This window comes from Eschscholzia californica, unplaced genomic scaffold (genome assembly GCF_041429995.1).
Source record: "Eschscholzia californica isolate CP2 unplaced genomic scaffold, dmEscCali1.0.p SCAF_5, whole genome shotgun sequence".
Taxonomy (NCBI): domain Eukaryota; kingdom Viridiplantae; phylum Streptophyta; class Magnoliopsida; order Ranunculales; family Papaveraceae; genus Eschscholzia; species Eschscholzia californica.
In genome coordinates this window covers 35317530-35338512 of record NW_028238472.1, presented here as the reverse complement: position 1 = coordinate 35338512, position 20983 = coordinate 35317530, and the positions used below count along the sequence as shown (strand labels likewise).

Sequence of the window (20983 nt, the reverse complement as noted above, 5' to 3'; positions counted from 1 at the left end):
GCAACTATTTTTCCGGAAGGAAAGTTTGTTTTTGAGGAAATCATTTAATGAATCTCTAAATATTATGATATATATTATTTTAGGTTATTTTTTTTTAACTTAGGATAGGTTAGGCAGTAAAAGAGAATGAGAGGATAGACATGTAATTTACTTTGAGTGGATTTATTTTCTATTTCAGATTATCTTTGGTCTCTAGACTCATTGATCATGCGATTTTGGACTTAAAACACATCCCCCGTAAAGTATTTTGAACTAATGTACTCATTTCACCAAGGAGTATTGCTTTGTTTCATAATGTGACATTAATTAATTGGATGCACTTTTGATCTTTATCATTTCTTTCTTTTTTTCTTAAAAAGGAGAATGTGTATATTTGACAACAATAACTAAGAAGTCTCCTGACCATTACCAACACTTTTTCACACCAAAAGATGAGCTCTAAATTGAATTGCAGATCTCCTTTTGCATGGTTACATGTTTTCTTTTGTTGTTGACAAAAAAAAAAACATCGACAAAAAAAAACATGTAACCATGCAAAAGAGATCTGCAATTCAATTTAGAGCTTATCTTTTGGTGTGAAAAAGTGTTGGTAATGGTCAGGAGACTTCTTAGATAAACATCTGACATAGCAGCTTTATAAAATAGCCTGTGCAAAAGGGGACCTTATGACGCATACAATGCTTTATAAAATAGCCCGTGCCAAAGGCACGGGTCATGTCTAGTCTATATAACAAAACAAAACTGGGTTTGTTGACTGGGACAAAATGGACTAGGACAAAATAAATGTCTTTCATGCTTATTATGATAAAATTCATCTCATCTTGCTCTCTCATTAAATGTCTCTTTCACATAAACCAATCACTTCACCATCAATTTAGTAAATTATTTAATTGATCTTATCATATTCACTTGGTGGAATTGAAAGGCGTATAGAGCACGGTCCATATTTCTGAGCTCTACAAAAATTCTAAAATGATTTATACTCGTCAGTTGAGTTTTAGTAGAAGATTTTCGAATTTGCGTCAATATCTTATTACAAACTACATCTTTTTTTGTGTGAAAACTACTACATTTCTTTACTTGTTTATACGAAGATGAATTTTCTACTTTGACTAGGACATAATAAATGTCTACCATGCTTATTAGACAAAATTCATCTCACCTCATCTCCTCTCTCATTAAATCTTTCTCCACGTAAGTCGATCACTTCTTCATCAATTTAGTAAATAAGAATATTTAACTGATTTTTTCATCTTGACGTGGTGGAACTGAAAAGGTGTACAAAACACGATCAATATTTTTGAACTCTAAAAAATATTCTAAAATGATCTATAATGTTAGTAGTTGAACTTTAGTAGAAGACTCACGAATTTTTTCGTCAATATCTTATTACAAGTTACATTTTTTCTTTGTGAAAACTAATACATTTGTTTAATGGTATCTATGATGATGATATTTCTACTTAAATTTTCTAAACATTGTAAACATAAATTGCAAAACATCGAAATTCTTTCAAAATCAAAACGAAAGTTTATATTATTTATAGATGTTTATTTTATGAACCATTATATTTTTTATATCTTGGTTGTTAATGTTAAATCTATAATGTATTGTCATATCTTTATATTTTTTTTCGTAGCCTACTATTACATATATATTACATTCAAACAGGTAAGCGTTCCACGAATATGTTGTAGTCACAGGTTATTGCTAGTATATTTATAAAATAAATAGTTTTAATACCTTTGTTCATGTAACATTTTTAATATCTTTTAACTATTTTTATTTTACTATTAATTTTGTATTCTTGTTTTTTCCAATTTGATAGTATTAAAGTAGTGTTTTACGTACGAAAATTTAAAAAATTATAAATCACTAGTTAAATGATATGACATCAATATAATAAATAAAACATTATTAGAGTTATATTTTTGATATATCTTTATTAAATAAATATTTTGTATCGTCTTTATTAATATAATATTTTATTACTTTTGTTATATCTTTGTTTATTTAATTTGTTTTCGTATAAATAACTATCGATTATTCCACTATTAGTTTTTTAGTCTTGTTTGATACAATTTGATATGATTGAAGTAGTATTTTTACGGTGAAATACGGATCTGTCAGTCCTCAACACTCTTATACATTTCGATCATTAGCATGAGGTGACACACATTCATCTTTTTAACAACATTCAGGGACTTCAACTTGGCCTTATTTTAGCATCACAAATAGTTTTAAGTGATACAATTTTAAGTTCCGGAAAATTTAATTAGATGCATTGCATTGCTTAAGCGTAATTTTTCAAATGTTTTTTTTTTTCTTCCACGACTCTATAAAAGGGTCTTAAGTATATCTACGAATTTACAAAACTTCTCTGTTCTTGGGTTATCCTACCTATCTCTCGACATTTTTATAAACGAATTTATTTTTTATTATAAATATAGAAATATTTAACTTTATATTTTCTGCTAACATTGAGTAGTTTAAAAATAAGTAAATATTTTTTCTTTTGTGTGGTAATTGATTAAGGATCCGTTTGATTGGTGTGAAAATCATTTTTTTTCCGATGGGAAAGAAAACAAGGCTTTTCTGATGGGAAAGAAAAGCAAGCTTTTCTTACAGAAAATCGTTTTTTTGGTGTTTGGTACCCCATGTGAAAATGTAATGGAAACATCTAAAAGCACCCGAAGATATTACTGTGAGCACCCATTTCTAACACTTAATTGAGGTGCCAATTGCAATAAAGTCATGCCTTTAGAAGCTACCAATACCAGATTGATCATCTTAGATTTTCTCTCACTAAAATTTATATTCCCATGACTAAGAACATCAAAAATCACGACCTCAAATTCGATTCAAATTCTAATTAACTAGGAAGTCAATTCGTTTCAAACACAATTCATTTCAATCCCTGACTCAAGAAATTTCCAATACCATTTGAAGACAACACAAATGTAATGTTAATACTCACGTCATTTGCATCAACATTTTTTTAAGGAAATACAAATAAGCAACACAAATGTAGTAGAGAACATCTATGACTGACGTCGCCGACGGTACTCCTCCCACATATTTGATGCTAATTGATCTCTTTTTGAAGACCACTCTGGTGTTGGTACAAGTATGGCACTTTGTTCTTCAGGTATAAGTTCAAACTCAGTATTTTCAAGTGGATCAGGATCTTCGTCACACATATCCAACGGATCAACATTCATTATGTGGTTGTGAATGATGCAGCAAGCTATTACCATATAAACTTGTGCTTTGAAGGCGTAAAATGTAAATGTTCGTAGGCAAGCAAATCTTTTTTTTAGTAACCCAAAACACTTTTCTATCACATTTCTTAATGAAGAATGTCGATAATTGAATAACTCTTTAGCATTGGCAGGAAGCCGACCACGATGCTCGTTGAGATGACACGGAGTCATAAAACCAGGAGCATTTGGAAAGCCTGCATCACCTAAGTAGTATTTCCCTATGAATAAGTAATAAGTTAGTGTTGTAGTTGAAACAATTTAATTAATGTCACGCAACAAATATGTAGACACGGATTTTAATTTTTAAAGCTAACCAGTCGGGACGGTCAATGGGTCAATTGGACTTCTTAATGCGGACTTCAATACCCTACCATTATGAGCTGATCCTTCCCATCCAGCTAAAACATACATAATCCTCATATTGAAAGAACATGTACAAGCACATTTTGTCGTATATCACCTTTACGATTACGAAACCTCGGTTGATCACTAGTTGGCACAGTTGCATGTATATATGTACCATCAATAGCCCCCACAATATCCTACAAATAAATTACACAACATATAGGAAACTAAATGAGGAATAATTCTTTACATGAAACAAAATTATAAAATAGTCACCATCCATGATTACCTTAAAGTAGTGATGCCAAGTTTTGGGGCGTGTACTCTCATTAGGAGATGATCTGCTATCAGGGGGTTTCAATAAATCTTTCTGCATCTTCAATACTGCTCTCAGCACAACATTAAAGTAGCGTCTTACTGTCTCTCCTGAACGAAGAAAATTTAAGTTTGCATTTCGATTCTTGACGTCATGGCCGATAATGAAGAGGAAGATTGCAACTTGTTCTTTCACAGTTACGAACTTTCCGTCACACAAGCCCTTCAATCTTAGATTATTACAAAATATGCGGAATGAAGTCCTATTCATCCGAAGGTTTTCATGACAAACTCGATCACTCTCTTTATATAACCGACTCAAAAATTGCTCTCGAAGTTTATTCAAATTTGTCGGATCCCTTATAATTTGTGGGTGTTTGAATTCCATTACCATTCCAATTGTACAAGCAACCATACATACAATATAAAGAATTTCTTCTTCTTCTTCGCCATCCACAATGCTAACTACACCATCTATTGTAATGTTTTCTTCATTCATGTTTATGAACCTTGTAATTGGTGGAAAGACAACTAAGAACTCCCCAAAGATTGAACCATATGTTGATTATGAAAAGGTCAAACCCAACAAACAAGTTCATGATTTACAATTGAAAGTTCTAGTCATATCTTAATAAATAAAAGTCAAATAAAAGCACATTCAAGATTTAGAATCAGTAATCAACAATCAATTGTAATATAATTGGTGAAATATATATGTGGTGTTGGGCTATCTTCTAGTGATCGACCCCTCTCTATACTACAAAACTCTTGACTATCTCACACACACACACTACATCAATCATATAGATAGGAATTGGAGAGAGACGAGAAAGAGAGCATCTCTTTTGCTAAACCAATCACAAAATCTAGGTCAAGCCCATCTTCTTCTTGATCAATCACAGAATCTAGGGAGCATCTCTTTTGCTAAACCTATGGTTTAGTAGTTGGTAATCTAAATGAGGGAAAATAGGAGAGAGACGAGAAAGAGAGAATCAGAGAGGGGGGCGAAAGATAGACGAGAGATTTATGTTGAAGATGGATGTTAGTGGAGGAGAGAGAGCGTGTTTCTTAAAAGTAGGTGAGAAAGGGGTTTTCCCACCTTTTGAGTGGTAAAAGTTTTTGGCTTATTTTCCCACTTTCTTTTCTTACGAAATCAATTTTCTCACTGTTTTTGTCCCAACCAAACAGTGGAAAATGATATTTTCGTACGAAAACGATTTTCCCACCTTATTTTCACACGTATCAAACAGACCCTAAGAGTTAAAGTTTTATACTTCTTTATAAATAAAAGTCTTTAAAGTTGTCTTTAAAGCCTAGTAAGGCCACGTGTGATTGTTCCACTATCAATTTTGTATTATTTGTCTATCCATTTTAACATCATTTATTTTCTTATAAATATTTATTAAAAGAAATATTTTTAATATATCTTTATTAAATAAATATTTTATTGTTTTATTGATATAAATATTTTTATATTTTTATTAAGAATATGTAGTTTTATTATATCTTGTTTATTTAATTTATATAAGTAACTATAGATTATCTATAGTTTTACAATCAGTATATTGAATTCAATAAGTGTACCGTGATTCTTGCGCTTATGAAAAAAATGTAACTATTTTAAAAATCTCATTTACTAAAAATATGTAGTTTTAGTGTATCTTTGATTATCTAATATTTTCTATATAAGAATTATACATTTTCGTAGTTTTACAATCACAATGTTGTATTATGTAAGTGTATCGTAATTCTTGCGGTTATGAAATAAAATGTAACTAGGTATAGCCCGTGCCTCCGTCACGGCTAAATTTGTTTGATACATTATTTGGCACAAGTCCAAAGGTGTAAGTAGTGTTGTTATAAAGGCCAGGCCTGCCCGGGTTGGGCCCGGGACCGGCCTGTTCTGTACAGGCCCAGCCAGTACGGATACCGGGCCAGGTAAGCCCGGGTCTGTTGATGTTCCCGGGCTGGGCCAAAACCGGGCCGAGTTATCCCCGGCCCGTCTCAACGGTCAGATTTCAAAAAAAAAATTCCTTTTTTTTTAACCAAGTACAAAAACGACTAGTTGGGGTTTTTACCATTATTACCCCCCTACAGCCGTTTTCTAGTTGTTGGGGGGGGTCATCTTCTCTACTTCTCTTAACTTCATCTTCAAGCTCTAAAAATTTTCATCTTTATTATTTTACCTCTCATTCTTTAAAACTATAAATATTCAAGATATCAAAATTTTCAAGTATTGGTTTAGTAATTAAAGAGGACTATTATTCAAGAGTCAAGTGATCAATTATTGAAGACTTCAATTAATTACTTTCGTAATCAATTATTCAAGACTTCAATTAAGTGTATCAAGTAAGTAATTTACTTCCTTATCAACCTATTTGAGTTTTTTACATATAATTTCTTTTCTCCTACCCTCTCATTTTTATTTTAGTTATGGATAACTATGATTTTGGTAGTCCCTCCGGACATGATAATATCCAAATGTCCGGTGAAGAACCAACTGTAGAGACTAATACCCTCGGAACCCAACAATCTAAAAGAAAATTGAAATCCGATGTATGGAATTATTTTACGATGGAAGAAAGAACGGTCAAAGAGGTTAAAAGTATGAGGGTGGTTTGTATGTTTTGCAAAAGAGATTATGTCGGAGACCCTTCGAAAGAATCGTCTACTTTAAAACGACATTTACAAACTTGTAAACATAAGCATGAAGGGAGTGCTCCAACTCAGACAACCATAGTTGGAAGTGAAAATAATAGCCAACCATTATTTACATATAATAGTAAAAAAATGAGGGAAGATTTAGCTTTATATATTGCAAGTGGTGAACAACCTTTAAGATATGCCGAAGATCCAAAATTAGAACGTTGGATTAAGAATTCCGTTCAACCCTTATATCGTAAATGTGAAAGGAGGAATTTCTTTTACTTTGGATATATGGAGTGGTTGCAACAAACTCGGTTTTCTAGTTGTAACCGCACATTATATTAACTCTGAGACATGGATTTTATGTAAACGTATTATTGGTCTTCGGTTATGTAGTTATCCTCATGATGATAATCAAATATATCAATACATATCTAGCATACTTAGAGAATATGGTGTTATGGAAAAATGTATTAGTATTACTTTTGATAATGCGTCCGCTAATACAAGTGCCATCATGTCTTTACTTCAAACTCTACATTTTAATGAATTTTACGGTAAAAAAATAACTCATGTTAGATGCGTATGTCATATCATTAATTTAGTTGTTAAAGATGCTATTAAAACAATTTCAAAAGATGAGAATCTTAATTTTATTGAAAAAATTTCCGATGCTCTTACTTTCATTGATAGTTCAAATAGTAGATGACAAAATTACTCGGAAATGCATAAAACTAGGGGTCGAAAACCCAAAAAATTTATGGCGGATGAACCCACTCGTTGGAAATGTAATTATGGACTTTGTTGGATTTGAAAATCAATTTGGTTTGAATATTTTTTATTTTAAAAAATGTGATTTATTTTTAAATATTCTAAAGGTTTTTTTTATAAATCTACCACAATATTATCCGGTATTTATTATCCTACCACAAATCTAGTATTAAGAGAGCTATATGATATGACCGAAGCTTTGTTAGTTGTAGGCATTACTAAATTTATGATAAAGTAATTAGTAAAATGGAGCTAAAATTCAAAAAATATTGGCAAGAAATTCCTAACTTATTCATTTTAGCTTCATGCATGGATCCTAGATTAAAGGAAGAAAATACCTCTCTTATATTATTTAATATTTATGATAACCTTGGTAACCGCCCAAAATTTTCAATTGACGAATATGTGTATGGTTTATTAAAAGATTTATATGAACAATATGAACGGATATATGGTACTCAAAGGATTCAAAGTAGTCAAAATATTGCTTCGTCTAGTGAAAATCATCCATGGCAAAGATTGGTACTAAGTAAAAGAAATAATCAAGGTGATCAAGGTTGTAGTGACTGTTTTGAACTTAAAATGTATTTACAAGGTGTTTTAGACAAAGACACAAGCATAAATGATGATAACTTCGATGTTCTACAATGGTGGAGACAAAATGGAATCTACTACCCACTTATGCAAATTATGGCACGTGATTTACTTTGTCCTCCCGCATCAACCGTTGCATCGGAGTCGACTTTTAGTGCATGTTCACGAGTTTTGACCGATAGAAGGAACCGGTTAAATGACGATATTTTTGAAGCAATTATATGCGTGAAAGATTGGGATGATTTTGCAACTAGACAAACCACTTACATAGAGGAACTTCAAACAGAATTTGAAGATCTACAAGTGGAAGATGAAGTAATTATTGAAGATTAGTTACTTATTTATCATGTTGTGTTTTAATTTTATTTTTCTATTGTAAAGATAATTGGAAATGATTGATAGGTTAAGTTGGTGCCAACCTAGTTGGGATGTGCTTAATCTATAGTGATCCAATTATCTACCTTTTGTTTTGTAATTTTTTTATTTCATTTTATTTTAATTAAATAAAAAATAATTTTATTTCTACCATTTGAATGTCTTTCATTTATGTTTCCAATTAATTTAGTTGTCTTGCCAAAAAATAAAGAAACTGAAAGAATTACACTAAAAGACAAAAGAGTGACCACTAAAAGTGACACCAGTTAATTTGAAACGACTAAAAGACAAACTAATCTAGATAAAAAAAACTAAGGAAAAAAAAAAGTAATACACAACTTATAGGCTTTATGAAAAGAAAAAGTGTTTTCAAATAAAAAAGTGGTGTTCCTCAAAAAAAAAAAATTCCATAAGGCCCGGCCTGACCCGTTTTTTGAAGCCCGCGGGGCGGACCGGTCAAACCCGGGCTGGGCCCTTGTATTACCAACCCGGATTGAGGCCCGACCCGGGAACTTTCAACCCGGGTTGGCTAGCCCCCGCCCGACCTTTATAACATCACTAGGTGTAAGACATCCCATTTGTATTCGTATGTTGTATTTATTCATTTCTAAACTATCGTGCTTCGTGTTAATGAAATCATCAATCATATAAGGTTTGATATGACTTAAACTAAGGTTACGCTTTCATGAAAATCTGAAATGGGACATGGATAAAGCAATTACATGTTTAAGACAGTACATTAGTGACGTGTAACCTAGGACGATTGTCCTCCGCATAAAAAACTCTGATCCCATAGAAAACATACCAATTTTTATTCCCAATACATGGTCAGTAATTAGAATCGAAATAATTTTATTGAAGATGAAAATATCATTTCCTTATAAATAGATATTTATAGTAAAGGACTTTATTACAAAAAAAAAAGTAATACAGTTGAATTATTGTTTAATCTCGTCTGCCGCTTCGATCACCAGAGTTGTATGATCTTCACCTTTATAGATATATTTTTATATATATTTAATTGTACCTATCTCACGTGTTGAATTGAAGGGTTTATTGAGCAATTCTCTCGCATGATCGTCTTCTGATGACTTCATCCCCACTTTCATGTGACAATCCTTTCTTGATCCCTCTGTACACAATAGCATAGTAAACCATGAGACTAAGACAACGTGGTAATCACTTATATAATTTTAGGGTAAATAGATGAAAACAAAAATCTCCTTATCCAAACGTAATACTAATTTAACTCTTTTTTTTTTGTTGAGAATACTAATTTAACTCTTATGATCAATGGATAAATTTTGGCAGAAAAGTTCAAATAATCCAACTTCAGCATATAAGAGTCATACCAAACTTTAGCCACCACATAAACATCTAAAGATATAGCCAAAGTCAATTTTAGCCAGAGGTAGGTGATTGTTAGTTGTTTCTAAGTGTTAACTTTAGAAAAAATTCAACTATGAAGGTATTCAAAACTTTTTTTTCTACCGACCAACTCTTTTTACCTGGAAATTTTTCTATAGTCAAAACTTAGAAACAATAAACTCAAAACTATGAAAGAAGAAAGTATTCAGAACTATGTAAGCTCTCTCGGGATTTCTATCGAACATGTTGCGATTTATTAATTTCATATTTTCCGTAAACTGTATAAGATATATAGTTTGTAATCATTGAAGAAAAACGCTAAAACAAATGCTACATAACATCAATTAGCTCCAAAATTATGAATTTATCCTTAGGTGCCCAGAACTCATGCAAGGTCTTTATGACGTTGTAATGCTAATGCACTATCATGCAGTTGTGTGTAATAAACTACAGGAAGGAGTTTCCGGAGATTGATTTGGTTTTGAGGATCAAAGTTTTGATACAGCTATAAGGAAAGTCATCTCAAGCCACAATTTTTTTTAGAAAACATTGGAAGCACTTCAATAAGAAAGTTCAAATGCACACTACTGAGCATAACACTATAAACCATGTCAAACAACTTTGATAAACATATGACAGCTTATGTTTACTGAGAGTGGGATAAAGATTGAGATAGATATAACATGAAATCTTAATTGATGGATCAAACTTATGAGGACCAAAGGTTTGATACAGCTACAAGGAAAGTCATCTCAAGCCACAAATTATTTTAGAAAATATTGAAAGCACTTCAATAAGAAAGTCATCTCAAGCTTATGTTTACAGATAAATATAGAAATGATAGAGATCTGTTTTTTCTATAGAGATGAGTAAATTTGGACTAAATATCCATTATAATTATTATTTTAGCTTAAAATCCTATATTAATATTAGACTGGGCTAAATGTGTGTTTAAGTGTAGAGTTTTGGACTAAGAACCCAAAAATTATTATTAATAATACAGGTTCCTCGAGGGATTGGAAGAAAAAACCCACTTATGTTGGTCGGCCATAACATGGCCGGCCAACATGAGCCTTCAACCGGGCTTCTCTTTTAAGCCTGGTTCATTCTATCTTTGTTCTGAATCTCTATTCGAACCCTTTTTGGCCTATTTAGTTGGATCCAATCATCTTTAGCCAGCTCCCACTAGTCAAATCTCTCTGATTAAGCTACCCCTCTTATGTGTAACCCTTGGTAGGATCCGATCTATTTTAGCTGCGAATTACCGAAGTAATCCGACGATCGTAAGCGGCTTCTAGCAAAGCATTACGACCCCTAATTGGACCGGACTGGATGATCTTCATGATTAGTTCATCATTATCCTAGTTGACAAATTGATCGCATTGTTACCTTGGTCGAAGGACACTCCTTCAGAATGACATCTCCTTCAGACCGAACAAATATATCCTTCAAAAGCCAAGTACGAAACTTTGATATGAGGGCTCTAGTTGGCCCTACGAAAGGAAGTAACAAAGGTCTAAATCTAAGTGATTCCCAACTTGTCGTGAATCAAGTTTTGGGAGAGTATAAGGCTAGAGTAGTTAACCTCATAAAATACTTGGAAAAAGTAAGAGCTTTGATTAGGCAATTCGATAAAATCACGATTAACAAAACACTAAAGGAGATGACGTTCAATCAAGCTGACAATGTGATCCTTTAGTTAGAAATAATAAAAATCTTTAAGTTTGGTCACTTTAGGGATCATAGTGTTTAGCTAGCTAGAAACCAACATTGATATATGGTTGACTCGGTTTATCAATGGCTAACGACGACTGTACCACGCAACCGGTTACACACTAAGAACATTGAGCTTGGCCGGAAGAATCAACTAGTAGGGCAAAAGTGCATGACTTGAGGCCCAGTAAAGCAGTGGTTAAAAGATGCACAAGGGGTTGGAAAAGAGTCTGGCCTAATTTAACTCATATGGATCAGCATAGAGCCCAATCCATGCCAAGGTCGCCCAAGGTGGGGAGTCCGATGGGATGTGACCCTTCGAAGCCGAGTCGAGAGACCCATCTTCATGGGACTCTGGCTGACTGGAATCCTAATTAGACGTGGACTCTGATTTAACCATTATAAAAGGCTTAGATTAAATTAGAATGCTGGGGAAAATTTTCGATATATCTTTTTAGCTACTCTAGCAGAAAGATTGAGAAGAACTTAATTGTCCATAACTGAAAGTCATCTAGTCCGTCCGAAGATTTTCTGATCTCAAAGACAAAGTATCACCATCATAATAAGGAAATCAAGGTCTTTGATTGTGGTTCTTGGTAACCTCCGGTGGAGATTAAGTCAATTTTCTTGTGTGTCTCAAGTAAAGGAACTTGAAGGAAATGTCCTTACACCAAGATGGCAAATGTGCTCAATTTGTCGGACAATACAAATGATGAAGATCATCAAGTCCTATCATTTTAGGGATCGTAATGTTTAGCTAGAAACCAACTACGATCTGAGGGTCACTCGGATGATTCGTGGCTAACAACGACCAGAGCCTACAACTGGTTACACAAAAGAGTGTTGACTCAATCAGAAGATCTGACTAGAGGGAAAGGATGAAAGGGCGCGAATTAGATTTGCCTAAAAGTATCCAAAAGAGCCCACCTAAGCGCCTGACAAAGGCAGCAAAAGGGAGGGCCATGTTGAGGCCGACCAAAAGCATGGAACGGGCGGACTAGTCCCATGGTAATGGGACTTCTAGCCAGTCACAATTAAGTAATCCCAACGAGATTCTAAGCCGTTCTGTTTTATGGTTCTTTTAGGAATTCTATTTAATAGGACGCTGACTTTAGAAGTCTCTATAAAAGGACCTCATTATAACATAAATATGTGTAAGAATTCTCATCAGTTTTCAGTCTCTGGCTATGTAAAGTTGAAGATAGAAAAGAGAATAATTTCCAAGCTATCTACCTAGTCTAGAAAGGAGTTCTCATCTTCAATGCTCAAGTAAATTCTAGCTAGCGCAAAAGCCAGAAGATATATCTTTCTAATTTAAGCTAGTCCAAGTTATATTTGTGCATGTGATTCTGGGTAAACAGTGTTAGAGATAAGACATCCAAAATACTCTGAGTCTTTCTAAGTACATTCGGACATTCCTAGACAATATCTCAATGCATAGGTGTCGATTGCCAGTATGTGTCTTTTTGCCACTATGTGTTCTTTTGCCAGTGGGGGCTCGACCTAGTGGGGCGCATCCCAAAGTCCAGGAGCGAGCGTAATCCTGGTGTGAGGGGTAGACTATTTCACAAAACCGGTGGAAGCAATAACACTAACAAAGACAAAGGCAAAAGACTCTACCGATCTAGAGTTCTTAAAATTGTAATGATGAACCGCGAAACGCAATTTGACAACAATGAGGTACGAAACTTCCTGGCAGAGTTCTAGGTGAAAGCAATATACACTAGTGTAGCTCACCCAATCAATTGGGCAAGTCGATGTAACTAGGAAAACATCCAAAAGCCCGTGACACGAAGGTGTTTGCCCGAACCATGAAGGGCCCGCAGGAAAAATAAGCATGAGTCGGGCAAAGTAAGTTCATCGGATGCAATTAAGATAAAGTTGATGAACAAATAATGCAGAACATGGCTCGCATACAACTTGCTCTTTATAAAAAGTTAGTGCAAGAATATTTAAAGGGGAATTTGGCAATAAATGGCTAAGCAAGCCGTTATTTGGTGGCACATTTGGAAAGCTAGATGCATTTGTACTTTTCAACAGACAACTACTACTCCTACTCACGTTATACATCACATTTTAGCTTTTACTAAAATGAATCATCTCAATATTAAAAAGTAGTCCAACAAATTACAGATCCCTTGGCAACCTCCTATTAACCCCTAAGCCAAACTTAATACAGATGTACGAACCAGCAGGGATTAGTACCATCTTTCATAACGATAGGGCAACTTTCTTGTAAGCACATACCAAGATCATCAATCCTAGATGAGCGGAAGAAGGTGAATTTATAGCTATAGCTGAAGGAATCAAATGGCGATCACTCACAATCTAAACTACCTCCATATAGAAAGCAATAATCAAACTATTATCAATCATCTAAACTCCAAGCATTACATTCACTGGAAAACCAAAGCTCATGTCCAGAAGATCACGCATCTGCTCTCGCAATTCCAAGGAACGATCCTCACTCACGCTCCACGAAAAAGCAACGAGCTCGCAAACATTCTAGCCAAATGGGCAAGGAAGAATAAGTGTATTAGTAATTGGGAGGTTATTCCCAATATTATTAGACAGAAGTATTGTAATAACTCTTACGTTCTTTAATCTATTTTAGTTGAAAAAAAAAAGGTCATATAGTTTAATATATTTTTTAAGTTTTATTGGTTGTTCTAATTATATATTAATTTTAATGAATTTTAATTGTAATATTTTGAGTCAATAGTTTAAAATTGAGACATTAGATCGGAAGCTCGTGATTCGGAAGCCCCTGATTTAGGAGTCCGACATTAGAATTGAAAAATTCAGAGACTCTCAAAATTGGGAGTCCAACACCATCACATTGGGTTTGCTAGCTTCTATAGAGGGGCTGGGCCCAGTCCCCATTGGTTGGGCTTTTTCATACCGTCCCGCATAGGCCCTAAAGAGGGGGCACTGCACTCACAAAGTTCGTTTCTTATATGACTAGGTATAGCCCGTGCTTACGACACGATAAAAACAAAGTTTCAAACATAAAATGTAATTTTTAGGACACTTGAAATAACAGTTTTTTATGATCTTCATCATCCATTGAATAATATTAATAAAACAGAAAAGATGATTATGAGATCTTCGTACCTAACATTGCAGATAAGGATAGGAAATTACCATTAATATCCAAAAGGATTGAACTTCCGGTACATTAGTTGATAAGACTACACCAGCCAGAGCTAATATTATTCCATGGCCAAAAAGATTGAACTTGTGGGACATTAGTCGCTCTCTGGACAAATATTGCATGATTCCATGACCAATTTTGACAGGTCTATACCCACACCCTAACTACTATTTTCCATCCTATGACTTTGTTCTTGAGTAAGAGCGAAGAAACTCATTAGTCTTTCGATTCAGAGTCTTAAGTCTCAGGCCTTCGTTTTTTCAAGTATTTCTCTTCAATTGTTTCCTTGAGTCTTGAACAACTTCTCCATAACAACTGGTAGGTTCAGTTATCTTACTTCACTGATATAATAATTTCCTTATTCAATTGCTAAGTGTCAACTATGATCTATTTGTGCAATTCTATCATAGTTCTGCATCACCACCACCTAAGCCAGAAGAAGCAAAAACATCATATGAACACAATTTTAAACTGATATGAATATATTCCTCCAAATCGACAATGAAATTGTTAGTGATAGTATTCTTACTTGTATATAGCATCGGGATCTTTCATTGAAGTTTCACTATCGAGAGAAAAGCAGCAACACAAAATGCTCACAAGGTACTCTTTATAAATGGTATCAAAACCATTAATCAAAGCATTATGTCTTTGACTTGCAGGACAAAATCAAATTATAAACATCAGAGAAGCTTCAACATAATTTTGTATTTGGAATAATTTCAAAAGTTACAATTCTACACATTTCTTAGTTGTTAGGTTAGATTTTCCTTGATCTTTGTAGTTTTAGACAAAAAGTTTTGAATGTATATCTGAAGAGACGAAGACTACCGACAAAAATATTTGGCCAATGAAATCCAAGCAGAATAATACACAAAATAAGGTCCATTACATTCTTTCAAATAAATTTACCTAGACCTTGAATTAGACTTGCCAAACTAACATTTTAGGGTTTTTTTTAATGAGATACATTTTAGGGTTGAAAGAAAACAAAAATTATCTTCACCAAATCAAAGAGACATGAAAATGCATCATCACCTAGACCTTGAATTAGACTTGCCAAACTAACATTTTAGGGTTTTTTTTTAATGAGATACATTTTAGGGTTGAAAGAAAACAAAAATTATCTTCACCAAATCAAAGAGACATGAAAATGCATCATCATAATATGAAGCTACCACAACAAACTAACCAAGGAAATAGAATAAGTAGAATAAGCCAATAAAGGTGAGAAAGAAGTGGCAGGTGCTGGTGTTTGATCTTGGCAATTACCATGAGTAGTTGATTAATGAAGCTCAATATATATCAATTACCATGAGTAGTTGATATATACTTATGATCATCTTCTAACACTTCTTGCAGTTACCTCCATAGCCATTTATGGAAAAGAATGGACATTATCTATCAAGCCTAACTTTGATTCTCCATTGGTATAGTTGTGTTGAAGTAACTGTAGTTTTCTTTGCTTACTGTCAAGATTCAAAACAACGTTTTGTTCTTCTGATTACCCAATAAAATAGTTCAAATTTTTTGTCTATTAGGGTACCTGAACTTGATTTAGTTTATATGTTTCGTTATTCTAATTATAGACTGATAACGCAAACATAAAAAAACGAAATATTGATATATTTTTTTTGGGTGGGGGGGAGGGGGGGGGGAGAGGAATATCAGTGGCCGAAGGAATTGGATGGGATTAAGGAATAGAATACCAATATATCTTAATGAGGGGACACATGAGTAGTTAAGATGAAGATGTATCTAAAGGCTATGATTTTTCATGATTTAGTATCAACATAAAGATGCCTTCTCTGCTAGACCCACCACTTAATATTAAACATGCATAGATGTGAATTTGTCAATTAGAGAAGAAGGAAAGTAGGAAGATTTCCAATTTTAGCATAGGGACAATAAAATCTACTTATGCCTCGTCTTTCTCAGTTAATCTCTCACCACAATGAAAACCTGAAGCAAAGAATCATACATAAAAACCAATGTTTAAGTATTTTTTCTAGCTCTGCACACATTCTAAGTGTTAATTTTTAAGGCTTCTTCCTGAATAATAGCTAAATATGTACTAATACTTTTTTGATGACTTGAAAGGATCTAAGCAACCATAAGAAATAAAATTTAGATCATGTAAAACTTTCAGAAAAAGTTTATTAATTGTATAAGAATACTCATTTTTGCCTTTCTCATCAAGATATTGAAGAGAACATAACTATATGATATACAATATATAAGAGATAAGATTATTTACCTCGATGCTTTCCAATAGATTGACTATATCATAGATTTTTCGCCGCTCCACTCTCGCAATTTGAAACTCAATATGAAAAAAAAGTGTCAGACGGAGATGGAATCATAGAAAGAATGATAAAGATATTATGATGAAAAAACGCAAGAAGGGAAAAGACTGAAAAGAAGAGTAGAGTTACTTCGTATACATATTAATCTAATCCTAAGGTTAGGGCTATATGTAGACCAATAATTCTAGTTAGATATACACGCAATGTGAATGCAATTGAGCAAACAAATGAAAAACTAACCTATACCAACTCAAGTGGGTTATAGCAAGTGGATGAAACATTTCATCAAATATGGACGAAGCATATATGATTTTTTTTCCAATGACAAATGAGCAATCCAGTAACTGAGAAATTCATTACATTGAATACCAAATTGAAAAAGCTTACTTGAACAAAGAAGATAATGAGAAATTCATTACACCCATAGCAATTAAGTAAATACCAAATGAGCAATTAACTAAACTCATAGCAATGCAATAAACCCATAAAGAAGAAAATGAAAGTGAAACTTACTTGAAGAAATCCAGGACAAATTGGAGATATGGAATTGGAAGAACAAAACCAAATGAGCAATAAACATATAATACAAATATGCAATTAAGTAAACCCATACCTCAAATCTAGAAACTTTTTATCAAACAAGGAGGAAGCAAGTGGATGAAACATTTCATCAAACATGTAGGAAGCATATATGATTTTTTTTTCCCAATGATAAATGACCAATCCAATAAACGAGAAATTCATTACATTGGATACCAAATTGAAAAAGCTTACTTGAACAAAGAAGATAATGAGAAATTCATTACTCTCGTAGCAATTAAGTAAATACCAAATAAGCAATTAACTAAACTCATAGCAATGCAATAAACCCATAAAGAAGAAAATGAAAGTGAAACTTACTTGAAGAAATCCAGGAGAAATGGAACTGGAAGAACAAAACCAGATGAGCAATAAACATATAAATACAAATATGCAATTAAGTAAACCCATACCTCAAATCTAGAAACATTTCATCAAACATGGAGGAAGCAAGTGGATGAAACATTTCATCAAACATGGAGGAAGCATATATGATTTTTTTTCCAATAACAAATGAGCAATCCAGTAAATGAGAAATTCACTACATTGAATACCAAATTGAAAAGGCTTACTTAAACAAAGAAGATAATGAGAAATTCATTACTCTCATAGCAATTAAGTAACTACCAAATAAGCAATTAACTAAACTCATAGCAATGCAATAAACCCATAAAGAAGAAAATGAAAGTGAAACTTACTTGAAGAAATCCAGGAGAATGGAACTGGACGAACAAAACTAGATGAGCAATAAACATATAAATACAAATATGCAATTAAGTAAACCCATACCTCAAATCTAGAAACATTTCATCAAACATGGAGGAAGCAAGTGGAATTTTTTTTCCAATAACAAATGAGCAATCCAGTAAATGAGAAATTCACTACATTGAATACCAAATTGAAAAAGCTTACTTAAACAAAGAAGATAATGAGAAATTCATTACTCTCATAGCAATTAAGTAAATAACAAATAAGCAATTAATTAAACTCATAGCAGCAATAAACCAATAAAGAAGAAAATGAAAGTGAAACTTACTTGAAGAAGTCCAGGAGAAATGGAACTGGAAGAACAAAGCCAGATGAACAATAAACATATAAATAGAAATATGCAATTAAGTAAACCCATACCTCAAATCTAGAAACATTTCATCAAACATGGATGAAGCAATTGGATGAAACATTTCATCAAACATGGAGGAAGCATATATGATTATTTTCCAATAACAAATGAGCAATCTGGTAAATGAGAAATTCATTACATTGAATACCAAATTGGAAAAGCTTACTCGAACAAAGAAGATAGTGAGAAATTCATTACACCCATAGCAATTAAGTAAATACCAAATGAGCAATTAACTAAACTCATAGCAATGCAATAAACCCATAAAGAAGGAAATGAAAGTGAAACGTACTTGAAGAAATCCAGGAGAAATTGGAGAAATGGAACTGGAAGAACAAAACCAAATGAGCAATCAACATATAAATACAAATATGCAATTTGATGATGCATAAAATGTCCAGACGTTAACTAACGTCTGAAGAGTCAAGATCAGACCTGAAGTCAACAAGGTCAAGCCGACTTAAGGCAGCAGGACCGCTGAGCTCCTGATGGCCCACCGAATGTTCCCCTAACTGAGAGGTCGACCAGAAGAAACCAGCCTTGCAAGACGCCTTTGGCATTGACAAATCGGGCCTGGGGTCCTCAAAGGAGTGAGGGGCGTCCACACAGGTTCGACCAGTGTCTTACGCCTAGAACTGGGGAGAAAACAGCGTCAAGCGACCTACCGCCTTAATCCTGAAACTTTTAGAAAGATCTCAGTCGGCTATACATATCGAAGTGTTTAAGCCATCTTGGACTCCACGTATCTAAAGGAGAAAACTTATCTTTTAGAGTCGGCCTAACATCGCCTATAAAACGCCCCCCACATCGTCATTCACAGGACACGATTTTTTTACCCAAAAAGATCACAACAAACTCAGAGTTCTCATAACTCGCCCCCCAAAAGGATCAATCAATATTCACTCTTTTACTGCAAATAGCATCCTGCCTTGGCTTGAGCGTTAGAGCAGTTTTCGAACCCTTTGCAGGTTTTTCCCCTCGGGAACAGACGAACAGGAGCAATGAGCAAGGAGTTGGAGCAAGGAGCGAGGAACAAGAACCAGGAGCTGGAACAAAGAGAAGCAGAGCAGGAAGCAGAGCTGGAAGCAGGAACGCTAGGCTGAACAACACTCAATGTAACAGAATAATCTTACATAACGGAAGCTGTCATGCTTCAACTCTCTTTTTCATGCTGATATAACGGAAGGTCAATTTTTGACATCATCACAATTAAGTAAACACATACCTCAAATCTAGAAGCATTTCATCAAACATAGAGGAAGCAAGTGGATGAAACATTTCATCAAACATGGAGGAAGCATATATGATTTTTTTTCCCAATGACAAATGAACAATCCAGTCAATGAGAAATTCATTACATTGAATACCAAATTGAAAAAGCTTACTTGAACAAAGAAGATAATGAGAAATTCATTACACCCATAGCAATTAAGTAAATACCAAATGAGCAATTAATTAAACTCATAGCAGCAATAAACCAATAAAGAAGAAAATGAAAGTGAAACTTACTTGAAGAAATCCAGGAGAAATTGGAGAAATGGAACTAGAAGAACAAAACCAAATGAGCAATAAACATATAAATACAAATATACAATTAAGTACACCCATACCTCAAATCTAGAAACATTTCATCAAACATGGAGTAAGCATATATGATTTTTCTTTCCAATGACAAATGAGCAATCCAGTAAATGAGAAATTCATTACATTGAATACCAAATTGAAAAAGCTTACTTGAACAAAGAAGATAATGAGAAATTCATTACATCCATAGCAATTAAGTAAATACCAAATGAGCAATTAACTAAACTCATAACAATGCAATAAACCCATAAAGAAGAAAATGAAAGAAAGTGAAACTTACTTGAAGAAATCCATGAGAATTGGAGAAATGGAACTGGAAGAACAAAACCAATGAGCAATAAACATATAAATACAAATATGCAATTAAGTAAACCTCAAATCTAGAAAGAAGAAAATGAGCTGAAGATGGAACTGAGGACTGATGATGGAAGATGAAACTTAAGAGAGAGGAAGAATTTCCTGTTGATTTGAGGAATCATATGAGAAGAAGGGATTTGCATCCTTGTAACTCTCTAAAGGGAGTAATTGATCATCAAAAGAGGGATTCCCTATTGAAATCTACCGTTTTTAATTCTTTATTGAAGATAGGGAAGAGTAAAATCTAAGACATGAAATGAAGAGTTTCTCGTAAAATTAAGCGTTTTTATGAAAATAAAGTGCGTGGGTGTATCATTACATTCTGTTTTAATGGACATTATTTACTACACAATGAATGATTTAAAATCTGATGGCTACGATTAAATGATAAAATAGTGGGTGGTTAGATTTGTAATTGGGTTTTCTAACATTATCTCATTGAATGGGTGAGAAAATTATGATTTTTTAAGGTAGGTGATAGATCTAGCGATCA

General features: G+C 33.5%; 1 protein-coding gene and 1 long non-coding RNA gene across 2 annotated transcripts; both read right to left on the bottom strand.

The window, feature by feature from the left end:
* Positions 1-3041: 3041 nt before the first annotated feature.
* Positions 3042-4422, bottom strand: LOC147538849 (uncharacterized). Its single transcript, XM_086643028.1, has 4 exons — positions 3898-4422; positions 3724-3805; positions 3578-3661; positions 3042-3481 (listed from the first exon to the last, which is right to left on the bottom strand). The coding sequence occupies exons 1-4, from the start codon at positions 4420-4422 to the stop codon at positions 3042-3044; spliced, it is 1131 nt and encodes a 376-aa protein (XP_086499154.1).
* Positions 4423-14422: 10000 nt separating this feature from the next.
* LOC147538848 (uncharacterized) lies at positions 14423-20786 on the bottom strand. Its single transcript, XR_015226332.1, has 4 exons — positions 18985-20786; positions 16802-18875; positions 15074-15199; positions 14423-14971 (listed from the first exon to the last, which is right to left on the bottom strand). It is a non-coding gene; the product is annotated as an uncharacterized LOC147538848 (long non-coding RNA).
* Positions 20787-20983: the final 197 nt, after the last annotated feature.

Excerpts from the sequence above, each read along its gene's own strand:
- LOC147538849 (XM_086643028.1), bottom strand. The coding sequence starts at position 4,422 with ATGAATGAAGAAAACATTACAATAGATGGTGTAGTTAGCATTGTGGAT. Across the intron at positions 3,662-3,723 it reads GAGGTTTCGTAATCGTAAAG|CTGGATGGGAAGGATCAGCT; the intron begins GTGATATACGAC and ends TGTATGTTTTAG. Across the intron at positions 3,482-3,577 it reads CCCATTGACCGTCCCGACTG|GGAAATACTACTTAGGTGAT; the intron begins GTTAGCTTTAAA and ends ACTTATTCATAG.